A 15,009-nucleotide genomic window follows, 5' to 3' on the forward strand; every position below is an offset into this window, starting at 1 on the left:
AGCATGGTGCTAAGAACACCCAGGTCATGGGTTTGGTCCCTCTATGGGCCATTCACTTAGGAGCTGGGCTTGATGATCCTTGTGGATCCCTTCCAACTCAGAATATCCTTTGATTCTTGATCCTCTGTCAAATATGAGGCACCACCAGGATACAGGCCTTTCTTCTGTCATCATCAAATTACTTAATTACATTAAGTAGCAGAAAGAAGTGAAGAAGTTAGATGACAAAGCTGTTTAACTAGTATTGACAATTCCCATTTGTTTTGTACATCTACCTCCATGGCAGATGTTGGGGAAAAAAGTCTAGTGGAACAGCCTTGCTGGAATAAGTGAGGAAGAAATAAATGAGTGACATGAATGAATTAATTTGTTCGGATTTCTAAGGAAAGACTACACTTCTGTTTAAAGGCATAATCTGCCTGATCTTCAGTAGGAAAAAAAAAGCTGGGATAACAAACACCTGATTTTGGAGAGGAATTGGTTTGTACACAGGAGTTGGAGAAGGCAGTGCTCAGCAAAGGCTGTGCAATATTGTTTAGGACCCATGGAGTAAGATTTGGAGAGGTACTGATGCTCTGTTACCAAAGTTCCTCTGAAGCACTGGCAGAATACTCTCCTCCTCCCAACCTCACAGGGTACTTTATTGAGTCAAGGAATTTTTCCAATATTAAAATTGAAATAACAGTAAAATGATAAATGTACAGTTCTTGCTGACTGTCCACAACATCTGTTTTTTTATTGGAAACTGAAGGAAGCAATGACGTTACACGTTAAAAAGTGATTATGTAAGAAAGAACATTTTATTCCAGAGTTTGCACCTTTACAAAATGATTAATGGGTGTGCTGTGCAATCCCAAAAGCAGCAGGAGGAAAAGAGAAGTGTGTTTTGGAGAGAGTGATGACTGGATTTCTTATCCCCATGATAAAAATAATTACTGTAATTAGAAACATCTCAACTGTCTGCAAACTTTTTGTAATGCTCTAATTACAGTGTGTCCTTGTAGGCAGGGTAAACAGTTTTAACTCTGAAATTTCTTTCCCAACTCTTTCTGTCACGCTTTCTAAAAATTACTGATTTTGATAGGATTTTCAGAGGGGAAAGAAGAACATATGCCTGCCTCTCCATTTGGTACCCTGTTAATCCAGTCAGGGTTTTTTTGATAATGGCAAAATAGGTGTGCAGTTCATACAAATCAGCACTATAGGACTGAACTGTAGATTCACAAAACAGATTACACCATATCCTTTGTTGAACACTGTATCAGTCAGAACGCTCTTATGGTACTCAACAAGCATGTAATCATCACACTGTGATTTTATTTTCCAGGGTAGATTAGTGCCCAGTCTGGGTTGCAAGTATCAGGGATTGTGTGTGCCTCTCATGTAGGGAAACAAATCAATTTTTTTTTGCAACTGCTCTTTCCACGTGTCTCTGTAAAGCAGTGTGAAATACTTCCACAGCGAAGTCGACGTCCCTCTTAGTAATGCACATAGGAGGCTTAATTCTGAATGTCTGAGGAGAGAGAACAAAAAGAAAAAGAAATGCTCAAATTGTATGAAAAGAATATGGTTTCAAGCAGCCTATCTGGGTCAGCACTCCCGCCCCAAAAAACTGAGGAAAAAAGGAGAACAGCAGTGCAGGCACTGAGGCTTATGATAAATGTACTCTGAAGTGGAGCAATTTTGAACTTGACTGCACTGAATTGCATCTGACTCATGACCCCCTCTTGATAACCTAACTGCCTCCACAAAAGACCTAAGTAGAGTAGGTCGTGTCTGCAGCTCTGTTACAGCAGACAGAGACAGAGTAAAATCTCAGATGGATTTGTATGAAGAAAGAACAGAGACAGACGTATTTTCCTTTCTTGCAGCTCTACCACAGGGAAAAGTAGTATTTGCTGAGAGTGGCAGGCTTTCCCATTGTGTCAGCCGATTTGCTGTTTTATTATAGGCTGTTTTAAAAGGCCTTTAAGAGAATGCATTATGAATGAATCACTAAATACTATATTGTAGTTAGGGTGCTACAGCTGGAAAGCTTGTTGATCAGGAAAGGTTATATGTACAGCTACACTTGTGAAGAGCGTTGTCTCTTAAATCTGAATGTTTGATCTATGCTTCCAAGAGTATTTATTTTCCATAAGAATCTTAAATTTCAGATTTTTCTGGCATCACGTCACGGGACTTAATACAGGAAGAGCAGAGTGATGGGCTTTCCCACCCAAAGCCCCTGCTGAAGCAAACCCTACAGGTAATCAGCCCTCTTATCAGACAGAATGAGATTTTGCTGCACTGAGCTTCAGCTTGTTACCTGCCTCCTGGTCTGTGACTTACAGAAGGACTGATGAGGTGACAAACACAGTGTCTGATTTATTTTAGCTACCCTCCATCCATCTCACATGGCAGCTGCCCCTCTGTGTCAGAGGGTTTCACTGAGGGGGCCAGCCCTGAGGCAATCCTCTGCCATTAGCAGAGTGCTGCAGGGAGCTGGTGCAGCGTCCTGGCTACAGCATGGATCCGCAGCTACTGTCAGCTACTGTGGGCTGATGGCCTTCACATCCAAGTCTCTCTTCTGTGCTGTTGCTGAGCTTGCTGTCAACACCATTTTTTCCCCCTTTAATTACTGTAGAATTAGAACATTACCAGCTCCCCAGACTCAAAGGGCTACTAGTTTTGTACTGATGTGTCAGGTGATAACTTAAACTGTGCAAAACTTGGTCCTGAGTATTGCTGAGTTCTTCTAAATTGCATACACTGCAGTACCTTGGTTTCCTAGGTGAACTTATCCCTCTGAAGGAAAACTCCAAGTTTTGAGCTTGTTTAGAATATTTGAAAAGAATTATGTAGTTCCTGCCCAGTTTCAAAATAAGCAACATTAAACAGAGATAGCTCCTAAGAGTATACGTTTTCTAGTCTATTTACTAAACTAAGTTAACTTGAGGGGAGCAGGGATGTAGTTCACAAGGACAGAAAATAAGCTTTATTTATAAGCAGAGGTTCAGTACCTGACTGTAGAGCCCTCCTCTGCCAATCAGAACCCCCATGTCTTTACAGTCCTCCCAGATTTGGCTGATTTCTTCAGCTGGAAGAGGGCGTCGGCTGTCCTAAGGAAAAGAAATACTAAACTTCACTCAGATATTCTAAATTAGTTGTGTGACAAAGATGTATATTCCAGTCTCTCCAACAAATCCCAACTCTAGCTGAAAATGTTAGCTGCATAACTTACCTGCTCTCATGAGCCTGTGCAGTTAAGGTGCATGTCACTGTTTACTCAAAGCTTGTGAAATAGCTGAATGATGGAATGTTCTGGCTCATTTTTAGCTAGAGCAATGTTTTCCCACTGCACTGTCTGCTTTTTAACAGGAAATATTTCTAGTATTTCAACTAAAATAAAATGGGATAAAACCTTCAATGGCACTGTAAATTGAAAGGAATGAAGAAGTCACTAACCTTATCTGTCACCATTTCTACTCCAATCATAAGTCCCTTGCCACGGACATCTCCAACAATCTCAAATTTATCCCGTAGTTTAGCCAACTCCAGCAGCATGTATGTTCCCACATCCTCACTATTTTTTTGTAGACAGTCTTCTTCAATAGCCTGGTTAAAATGAAGTGTTGCAGGAAAAGCTTTCAACACATTCTGTTAATCCCCATTGAACTTGACCATATTTATCTCATTTCCTTGCTATGTTCCTTGACTACCTCACTGCTCACATTTAGAAGAACTTGTCACATCACTGCTATGATGCTCACAGCATCAGAATACAATTGCACATAGTACTTTGATATTTTCTGTGGCACTTTTCACATTTTTCTTAATACTTACATTTAATCCAGTAATTCCTGCTCACATGTACTTGTAACTGGAAAATACCTGACCAGAAGGATTATTTTCAAAATCTTACCAGAAAATTTTAATTTTTTTCAGTATCATGAGAAGAATACAATTTGACTAGGCTTATCTGTGTATACTAGGCAGGGAACAGCTTGAATACTATATTATATTTAGCAACACCATGTTTTTTAATAACAATCTTTTCTTCATTCTTTACACTGTCCTCCTTAATCAGAGCTCTTATTTGCAGGCACATTCTGGCACCCACACAGAAACAATTAGATGAGCCTAACATCTGCATTTAGAAAAATTAAATTTAAAAATAATTACAGAAGATAAAGTGCCTGTTTCTACTTTTCTTTTTTTTTTTCTTTTTCTTTCAACTCCATTTTATTCTTCCTAACTCTAACAATTACCCTGAAATTATTTCAGAGCCAGGCTCCATGTTATTTCAGAGTTGAAAAACCCCAAAACATGGGTTCTTTATACAGTCATCCATCTTATTAATCGCTTAAACCCCCCAAACCAGTCAGGAAAGTAACATGAATAGAAATAGTGTCTGCTGTAATGAAGTGAGTTTCAGGAATGAATGTTTGTGCATAATCAAGACAAATTGATTTGTAAGAGTGACCCACTACCCACTGACTGATTTTCTACTGGATAATAAGTGAAATATGTTGCACATTTTTCTATTTTCTTTTTCATGAGGTAATTTTTTTTTCCAGAAGAATTTTTCACCTAAGGTATTTGCAACTGTCTGGTCATTAAGGTTTTTTTAATCATAAGGTAAAAGCATAAAGTAAGCATAAAGCATAAAGTAAAATTTTGCTAAGCACATATGCCAGAAAATAGATTTTCTTAGCTGTGGATTTATGTAGTGCTATGAAAGAATTAGCTAAGGCATTTGAGTAAGTACTCTCTTTCAATTTTATTAACAAAGTAGAGAACCCAAGGGAGATATAGATGATTCTGGAGTCATTAGGGCTCCTACTCCTTCTAGAGATCTGAAAATTTTTGCAATTAAATAAATCAGGATTTTTTTCCTGTGTATGGGACACACTGGCCATGCACGTATACATGCATATGTTTATGCACTTTACTTAGTTATTTTAAAAATTGCCCACATAGAAGCTTATATGTGCAACTTTCATCTTTTGATACAAAGACCTTGTGGTACATATAAATGCATGTAATATTCACCCTACATCAAGAACTGCAGCTCCAACTACACAGGCCAAAGAGTTTCCTCCAAACGTATTAAAGTGAAGGTTTTGAGCCAAGGAACTTGCAATCTCTAAAAGAAAAAGAACAACACTTGTTACTCCTTCAGCTCGTAGAATCACAGAATCATAGAATCACAGAATGGTTTGGGTTGGAAGGGACCTTAAAGATGATCCAGTTCCAACTCCCCTGCCATGGGCAGGGACAACTTCCACCAGACCGAGTTCCTCACAGCCCCATCCAGCCTGGCCTTGAGCACTGCCAGGGGTGGTGCAGCCCCAGCTTTTCTGGACAATCTATGCCAGTGCCTCACCCCCCTCACAGTAAAGATTTTTTTTCCTCATATCTAATCTAAACCTAATCTCTTTCTGTTTAAACCCATTCCTTGTCCTGTTACTCCATGCTCTTCTAAAAAGTGCCTCTCCATTCTTACACTGGAAGGCCAAAATAGGTGACCCCAAAGCTTTCTCCAGGTTGAGCAATCCCAGTTCTCTCAGCCTTTCCTCTTAGGAGAGGTTCTCTGGCCCTCTGATCATCTTGTTTGGTTTGATCATCTCTGCCTCGTTTGGTAACTGTACTGAATTGCTTTAAGCTTTGCTTTGTTACTGTAAAAATAATTTCATTTGCTGTGGTTCAACCATGATTCTAGTGGAGACAACACAGCAAGATTTCCTGAAAGCAGTCTGTGCAAAATATGAGTATTTCCAAAAATTATACTGCCTAGCAGATACCAAAACAAAACTTATTTTAAAAGTCATGCTTCTAACATATGCTCTCACCTGCAATCTACAGATTTTCCTCACTTGATTGAGCCTGCCATTTGTAGGAATCAAGCAGCTGGGTAACGTCCTGCCCTATTTATTCACAGTGTATTTATCAGTAAAACAGTGAATTCAGTGAAGATTTCCAGCTTCTTTTACCAGCTCTACAAACCACTCACATGTTCATTCCTGCTTCAGTTATACAACGAAACCCATTTAAATACAGCTTTGTACTGATACAGCACATGTGGTGAAACAAGTGAAGCAATGAGGACCCAACTCATTTCTCAAAAGATAGATTGAGATAAAGTTTTAAGTAACATTCAGCTTTTTAAACACACATCTCACCACCAGTAATTATTTTGTATTACATTTTGCAATTACTCCGTTTTAGATCATAGTGGAGCAGAACACTTATACCTTTTGTTGTAACCACAGCTGCCATTGGAAAGCCATTACCAATTCCTTTTGCCAAAGTAACGATGTCAGGGACTACACCATGGGTTTGAAACCCCCAGAAATGGCTGCCTGTGCGTCCAAATCCTGCCTGCACCTTTAAAAGGAAAAATTCAGAGAAACACTCATCACTTTCTCACACTTTATGCTATAGCTCCTTTTCTTGCATTTCTATTGTTACTGATTTGCATTAAACAGCAACTGTATCTGGAGTCAACTTGTATTAGGACCCTTATTCAGATGGTTCTACACAAAATGCTATTTATTGTAATTAGGTTTTTCTTTCATGTGATAATATGTCATCATGCCTTAGGCCTGGTGAGATTCACAAATAAGATGCAGCATCCATTTCAAAGTGGAGAAGAAATGCAAAAGCATTTGAAGCATTTGATACTATTTTAATATTGTTTTAGCTATGAAAATTCTACTTCTAAAACATAATTGCAGAGGTACAGCAATCAAGTCTCTTCTGTATTCTATGTCTGTCAACAACATTCATAAAAGGAAGGGTTATTTTGACAAATGCTCCACACAAGCAGCATTTGTTGCTACTTATTGCTATTTGTTGCATATTTGTGTAAATTTACTGTTCCCAGAAGGTAAGGACTGAACTCTGCTACAAATACTACCTTTGCCCAAAATGAAAAAAAAGGCAGTAAACACTGTGAGGCTCCTATGCTTGGAAAGATGCAGTTTAACGCTGTGTTAAACTTAAGCTATGAAATGTATGGTATTTCCCTTTTAGATTATTTCCAGACTTCACCTGGATTCTTTTACGATAACTTTCAGAAGTACCCTACTCTAGAAGTCTTAGGTAAAAAAATCTGACTCACTTCATCTGAAATGCAAAGGCCCCCTCTCTCCCGTATAAGCTGATAAGCTTCCTTTAAGAAATTTCTTGGGTACTGAACAGCTCCATTAACACCCTGCCAAGAGAGAAACACAATGTTTTCAGGAACAAACAAGGAAACAGGAATTCTACCTGAGAAAAAAACCTAGCAGCCCTCAAGTAACAGCAGGACTGCTGTTAGAAGCTTCTGGCTCCAGCAATGAAACCACTTCAGAAAGCTCCTGCTCAGGTGATGCATTCCCATTCCACAGTGCTGCCTGCTGTTCTGCTAGTTGTGCTGGCAGGAATTTTGTGAGGCCATGATCACTGTAAGACCAAGTCAATTAACAACAAAATGCTGAAATAAGGACCATAAAAATCTACACACAGCAAACCCCAGGAACTGTTTGCTGAGGAAGTTGACCAGAGAATTCATATTCCTTCTTGGGTTAATTTGTTTAAAACATTGCCTCCTCAATATCTTTTCACCCTGACAGTTTGCATTTGCCTTGGAAATTCAATTTTTTTACTCCACCTGGACCAAAACAGCTTTTTAAACTCAAGTATGTAAGGACTTAGAAAACAGCAAAAACCAGAGAACTGCTCCAGTTTTCCCTTGCAGTCACAGTTCTCACAATGTTTCTCTTGCCTGGGATAAGGTCTCAATTTTTCATATTGAAGAACCACATATAAAGCAATTGTGAATGTAGGGTGAAACAGGAGGAGAATGAATCCTGCGGCCATCAGTTGCTGGACAGCTGTTGAAAATATGGTGGACAACATGACTAAAAGAGGGAGAAAGGGGTTGAGTTAAAAGTTTACAGAAACAGTAACGAAAATTGAAAGGAGATAGTAGAAACCAAACCATAGCATGCATCACCCTCACTATTTAAATATAGAAAAAAATGTGTATCTTTAATCATGATTCTGTGTTTAATTTCACAAGAAAAATTCTAGTTTCAATAAAGTCAGTGACAAAAGCTGAAATTTGAAGGCAGTGCATCCAATCTTTCAAACACTTAAGGTGTTTAAAGCTTTACAAAATCATAGTAAGAATCAGCAAACATCTATGTTCAGGTTACAGTAAAAGAATATCAGATTTGAGTATTTCATACTACTTGTGCTATCACAGCTGAGAAATGGCAAACTACCTACTTGGATTGGTTCAGCAATAAATCCAGCAACTGTCTTGGGCACTGAGGTGTTCAGAGTATCTTTGAACTGTTCAATGTACTGGTCTTCTGCAAGACATGCACCTGTTTACAGGGGAAACATTTTGAAGGGAACTTACTTCATATGACACAAAACTAGCTTCAAAACACAAAACTATGCATCTAAGCAACAAGTGCTGTATGACTGCGTGGTGAATACCACCTCTCAAATGAACAGTAAAAAGCTAAGCATCGAGGGAGAGAGTCTCTTCCCGTAAATGTGTGCTCCATGGTTAGTGCAGGTAGGAGGATTCTGGAGAATACAGTCTGTGCTTAAATAAAGAACAGAGCAATTAGTATGGCTAATGCTGCCATCCACTAGGGACGGCAAAGCTAAAACCAAACCATTCTGTCACGTGTGCATATGAACTAAAATAATAAAAAGTGCTTGTTGTAACAGTAGAAAAACTGATTGGAGCTGTGGTTAGCTGCACAGCAGTAGAGGAGATTTCACACTGTGTTGTGTGTGGAACATCTTGCCCCATGTAAGACCTCCACCTATTGCTGGTTGTCCTTATTATTTGCCTTATTCCAATATGAAAGCTGGAAAGCTGTCAGAACTTTAGAAACCACAAAAAAGACCATCAACACCTCTGTTCTTCCAGATGTGCGGAAGTGAGTTCCACAGCTTCCAGAGTTGATCATGACAAATACTGGAAAAAACACTGTAATTTCAAGAAGAAATCTGAGAACATGTTGTCATCTGTCCCAGATTTTTCCCATTGGGATACAGGGTCCTGAGAGTCTCTGCAATTTTTTTTTTTTTTGGGGGTCAGCCTTGCAAAACCTAACCAGACATCTACTTTGCTTGAGGAGGTAATTATAAGCTATTTTCACAGCCCTCTAGTATTCTGTAATCCAAAAATTTTTGTCGTGGACCAACCTTCAGTACAGCTGCATTTTCGAACAGTTTGCACTGGAGAATCTCTACAATGGCTGCCTCCCCATGGACCACGAAAAACATCTGGTAACATTGTCTGTCAGGCATAAGAGAAATAGCTACAGATTTGATGACACCTTTCTAAGAGATTTTTTGATCGAATGACTAATGGCAAAACAGAAAAACTTGTTAGAGTCAGGGGGCAAACACAGTTCAATGAACTTGCGTGAAGAACTTGGGGAGTAACACCAAATAACCAAGATAGTTTTGGAATCAAAAAGTTTAGACTATTCCAGCAATAGCCACTCAACTGATTTTTTTATTCCTTTTTTCATTCTTAGTCAGGATATTGGTTAGCTAAAGGTAATGACAGCATTTTAAGAGTTTCTGGTAGTATTTCTGTAATCTGAAATATGAACAAAATATGCAAAGTAGAACGAGGCAGGCAGATCTAATAGAGACTACTCCAGCTTTCTAATCCTTGCTGCTGTTGAAATACCACATGAGTTCAGGGGCTCATGTGAGTGAGACAGGCTGGGAAGATGCTGTAAATCAGCCTTCTTATGGCTCAGCTGTCACGTGTAATACTGGAGTCAGCAACAGCAGCTTCTAGACAGAAAGTTACTCCAATCTGCTCAAGGGCAGGGACATCACATACTGCCATTTAACCTCAGTGGATCTCCTTAATAGATGTGTCTCCTGTCTTGCTGAAAAAGGAATACCATTCATTATAGTGAAGGATCTGCTCCAGACCATCTGAAAGCAGCTTTGCACAGACCTGTCAAAACAAACTTTAAAAAAGGGGTTCAGAACATTATTTTGCTCCTTACACGGATTCCCATGCAAACATCAAGCATGACTAAAGACCTGCAAATCATGGATCACTCGTGTTATGGCTGTCCTAACTCCAAATTAGCCTAAGAAACTATTCATAGAAGAAAAGGGGACTCTGGCTCTTGTTGAATTTACACAGCAGAAACCGCTACACTGCAGTTTTGATTAGTGGCCATAAAGCACTTGAGAGCAGAAAACATAGCAATTGCTGAAATACTCAAATCAATTGTTAGTTACCCAGATTATGAAAAAAGAAATTACAGAAAAATTCTCACAGTTGTACAGCCAAAGCCATTGGCAACACCATGCTTATAGGAAGTCAGAGATGTCAAGCCCAGTGTGTAAGGGCTGCCTCCGTGGTATCCTCCTCTGTTCAAAAAAACAAAGCAGATCAACATCACTCATTTCCGAGAACTGTCTGGAGCAATATCTGTTCTGAGAAGGCATGCTTCTGAGATATAAATTGTTGGGGAAAATGTGCATTGTTGCACTGAAACCAAGAAGATTCCTACTGCCATTTTTCACTCTGCCTTTTGACTCTGCTATTTGAAATATAAAAACTGTGAAGAAATATTTGAGAGGAGATGAGTACAATCACTGGAACCAACAGTAATTCTGACAGTGCCTCATGAAATTCTACTGCAGCACCTGATCCCTACAGGGCAAACATCTCTGTCTTTTGAATCTTGGAAACAGCTGGCGTCTCCAACAGGTGTTGCCAGTCATTAAACTAGATGGTGGTTTGCTGTCAGTTTTATACACAAATCAAAATTAGTTAGTGGGGATACACAAGCAAGGTAGGTACCCAATGTTCTGTTGAACACAGTAACAGAAAAATACAGCTCTTCATTAACACAGCCTTTTATTCTAATATTTGAGGCCTCCTGGGCTGCACATTAAAGGGAACTGTTTATGCTGATGTTTACAGTGTACTGGTGTTCAGCCCACATCCATCCCTGTCATTAAGCCAGAAGAGCTGTTTGTGTACCTGTGCAGTGAACTGTGGTTCAGGGCCCTGACAGAATAACAAGGCAGCAAAGCAAACAAAAAAATCAGCTCCCAGGCAGAGCAGTTTCCTGCTGAGGTTCACTGCACTGCTGTTCCAGAGGTACCTTTGCACCCACAGGGGCACTGCAGAAGGGAAATGGAGGAAGAATGAAGCAGTTGTTTAGTCTTGGTCTGGCCATGAACAAAAGTCTACCAAAGCACACCCTGAACACAGACATCAAATCATTTTCTAGGTAACAAAGGCAAAAGTTGCAGGTTGCATTTTGATTGCAAACTAGTCCTAACATGCTGTCAGAAAACTTCAGCTCCTGGTTTACTCCTCTTTGTCAAATAAAGTAATTTTATAGCATTCTCCTCTGCAGACCTTCCCCAGGGTGAAGAGTTCTCTGTTATTTGTTGTTTTAGGCACATAGAGGATGATCCCATACACAGAGGAGTTTTGTGAAGCTCTGTCAGTGTTACCTGAGAGAGATGATGTCGAAGTTACGAGTGTGTAGCCTTGCCATGAACATAGCTAAATCATTGGCTTCTGACCCACTGTTGGTGAGATAAACCACCTGTGGGAGAACACCTGGGATCAGTACAGCACAAAAACACCTCCTTCTTTTTTGGCATCAGACCACATCCCTTAGTAACACGATGAATTCTTGCCTAGCGCTGCCACAGGGTGACCTCACCACGATAAAATTAGTGTTGCCCTTATGCTATAGATGAGAACAAAGATGCAACTGATGTGCCCTGGGAAGGTACAGAAAAATCTCAAAAGGTTTCAATTTGCAGGATTTCCTAAGATGGATTTCTGATAGAAAGAAAATAAAGTGTTGGGTCAAACTACGACATTCAATTTTTTTTTTTACTTTCCTTATATCTTTGAGATTGCAATAGCTTCATGCTCTTCTGCTAGACCAATTTCATTTTATCACCAATTTATTTTACCTGAAAACAAAAGTTATTTTTCTTACTGTTTCACTAAATATGAAACATGACGTTTTTGTGATTTATCTGTTTGAATGTCGGTAAACATTTACACATACTACACAAAATACTGTCAAACAATTTCCACTGTGGATTTTCATGAGCAAGAAAATTAAGGCCAGCTATATGTCAGAATAGTAAACATCTTCTTTGTTTCTCTAAAGTAATTTTTAAGCCCACAATGCCTCTTCACAGTGACAAGTGAAGGGAGAAAACAAACAGAACAGAAATTGGGGATCTATCTAAAAGGCCCTGAGGACCTTCGGGCTCTTTACCTGACAGTCTGTATTCCCCATACAGATTTTCTCTCTACAGATATCATCGCTCTCAATTATTTAATAAATACTTCTTATAAACAGAGACCCACTTCACCAGCCCCTGCTCCTGTCAGAAGCAATTTACCTTCAGTGGATCTGGAAAAAGAGAAGTTAGCTTCTCCACATACTCGTGGATTGCTGGGTACATGTAGATGTTGGTGGTATGCCACAGGCGAGCCAGCTGCTTCTGGGTAGCCATAGTTACCTTCCTGCATGTAGCAAGGGAGAGACAAAGGGATGGAATTCCACACAGACTCCTCACTCATACATGCACATTCCTCTGTGCTATTGATTCTGCAAACGCAGATGCTGCACCGTGCGCCAGATGGAGGAACAAGTAGACCAAATTAATGAATTCTTCAAAATGTAGCAGAAACTGAACTGTGACACATGTCAATTCAGTAAGTTATATTCTGGTTTTAGGCTCACAGTGCTGCAGATTAATGAAGCACAAAACTAGCATAGGTGTCTCTTCCTGTATTTGATACCATAAATCAAAGAGCAACATACTTACGGGTGACAGTGTCCAACACTGACAGTGACAATTCCAGCAAAGAGATCAAGGTATCTTCGTCCCTCATGATCAAACAACCACTGCATATGTCCCTGGTGCAGCAGCAATGGCTTCTTGTAACACGTTCTCAGTGAAGGTGCAACATGTTGTTCACGGATCTTCTGGATGCGTTCATAGGGATAGGACTGAGTGGAATAAAACAGTCAGTATCCATCCATGCCTTCTAGAGATCCAGACTCATGGAGTTGTTGTGGAGAACACAGATTACACAGCTCTCTACAGGATTATGACCATAACAGATTCTGGCACATGGAAGGCTGTTCTACAAACCTTTGAAACTCAGCTTTTTGAAATAAAGCTGTTGTTCTGCACATACCTCTGTCCTAAATATTTTTAAATTACAGGTCTGTCACACAGGTACATCTACAGGTTATATCCTAGCTGTAGCAGTTGGATTGTGCCCAAAGAAGCAAATTTTATAATCATATTTAGCAGATGAACCTAATACCCAAACCCAGTAATGAAGCTTTATTTAAATTCAGTGTAGTATGCATGACTTACTTCATATTTTTCAGGTACAAAATCACAAGGAGGCATTTTTGCTTGTGTGGAGAGAGAACTTTTCCATTTCTGCTGCCTAAAGGCAACTATAAAATAGTAAGAGAATTATGAAACACTTGGCAAACTACACACCTAAAATATTTGCTCAATAAGCTTGTTCAATGAACACACAAGCTACAGTCACAGAAAATTTTGGAGAGTTTTTTTGGTCTGAGGAGTTTTCTTTGGGGGAAAATAAGTAAAAGGCAGAATATATGTATTTTAAAAGAAAGACGTTAATGTTTTACCCATTAAAACTCAAACTTTCAGTTTCCCATGGACTTCTATTTTGACAGAAGAACAATTTTTATTTTAAAAGTAAAACCTGTTTCTAATACAAGTTCTCATCTGGGAGCAGTGGGTGAATGCTCTACAGTCAGGTGCCCAGGGTGCCTGCAGCCTGGGCAGTGCTCCCAGGGAGCAGGGCAGAGGCAAAGCCGGGCTCACCGAGAATGCCCCGCACAGGTCCAGGGTCCACGCAGGGAGCCCGGGGAGCAGCAGCAGGCGGGGGCAGAGGCAGGGCTGGACACAAAGCCACAGCAGAAGTGCAAGGTCCATCCAGGAGACAGAGCCAGTGCTGGGCTGGGGGCAAGGCTCATGGCTCAGCTGAGGCTGGGACTGAGGACTCAGGGCAGAGATGGAACAGGGCTCCTGGGCAAGGGGGACAGCCCTGGGGGAGGCTGTTCAGGGGACATGGGCTGTGCTTAGGGCCCGGACAGCTCCACCTGCCATCTTCCATCCTTGCTTCAAAATCCTGGGAACATCACACCATCCTGCCTTTCCTTGAATTGCCCATGCAATTCAGCAGGTATCAGAAAGAGGCACCTGACTGCCCAGAGAGGCTGTGGAGTCTCCCTCACTGGAGACATTCAAGAGCCCTCAGGACACAATCCTGTGCCGTGTGCTCTGGGATGGCCCTGCTGGAGCAGGCAGGCTGGACCAGATGACCCACTGTGGTCCCCTCCTACCTGACCCATCCTGTGATTCTGCGAGGAGTTATTTCAAGAGACTCTATTCCTGCGCCTAGAACACTATCTATTGAGAGTTACATGTTTGTTTTTAAAAGCCAAAGGTTTTAACCAATTCCTAAAACACATGAAATGTAAATGACTGAAGAATAAAGTTTCCTGAAATTAATTAGACACAATGTCATTTCCCTTACAACCACTTACAGCACGAATGAATGTAGAATCTACAAGCGTCCCGTCTGAAAAGAGTAGTTGAAAACCCGTGAGCCAGGGGGTTTCAAACCCTTCCCAAGGGATTTACAGCTGCACCGAAAGCGCTTCCACCCCGCGGACAGGCACGGTGCTGCCATCTCTCCCTGCCCGGAGCGGTGCCGGGGCCCCGGCAGCCCCGGACCGCGCTCCCCGCCGCTCCTGCCGCTCCCTCCCAGCCGCTCCCTCCCAGCCGCTCCTTCCCCGCCGCTCCCGCCGCTCCCGCCGCTCCCTCACCGCCGCCGAGCCGCCGCAGCTGCCCCGCCATGTCCGCCGGCCCCGGCAGCGGCACCGCCCCGGCACGTGTGCTGCTGTCCCCCCGGTGTCACCACATGCCATCCCCCTGGTGTCA

At 41.1% G+C, this 15,009-nt stretch overlaps 1 protein-coding gene across 1 annotated transcript; it reads right to left on the reverse strand.

Annotated features, from left to right (window-relative positions):
* Nucleotides 1-1,366: 1,366 nt before the first annotated feature.
* Nucleotides 1,367-14,925, reverse strand: AGXT2 (alanine--glyoxylate aminotransferase 2; the record flags this gene model as incomplete). Its single annotated transcript, XM_084225203.1, has 14 exons — nt 1,367-1,513; nt 3,003-3,101; nt 3,448-3,597; nt 5,040-5,128; nt 6,237-6,369; nt 7,106-7,198; nt 8,257-8,357; nt 9,196-9,289; nt 10,302-10,395; nt 11,497-11,591; nt 12,412-12,535; nt 12,841-13,025; nt 13,402-13,487; nt 14,895-14,925. The coding sequence occupies 14 exons, from the start codon at nt 14,923-14,925 to the stop codon at nt 1,397-1,399; spliced, it is 1,491 nt and encodes a 496-aa protein (XP_084081329.1). The 3' UTR covers nt 1,367-1,396.
* Nucleotides 14,926-15,009: the final 84 nt, after the last annotated feature.

This window comes from Fringilla coelebs (genome assembly GCF_963513975.1).
Source record: "Fringilla coelebs genome assembly, chromosome: Z".
NCBI lineage: Eukaryota > Metazoa > Chordata > Aves > Passeriformes > Fringillidae > Fringilla > Fringilla coelebs.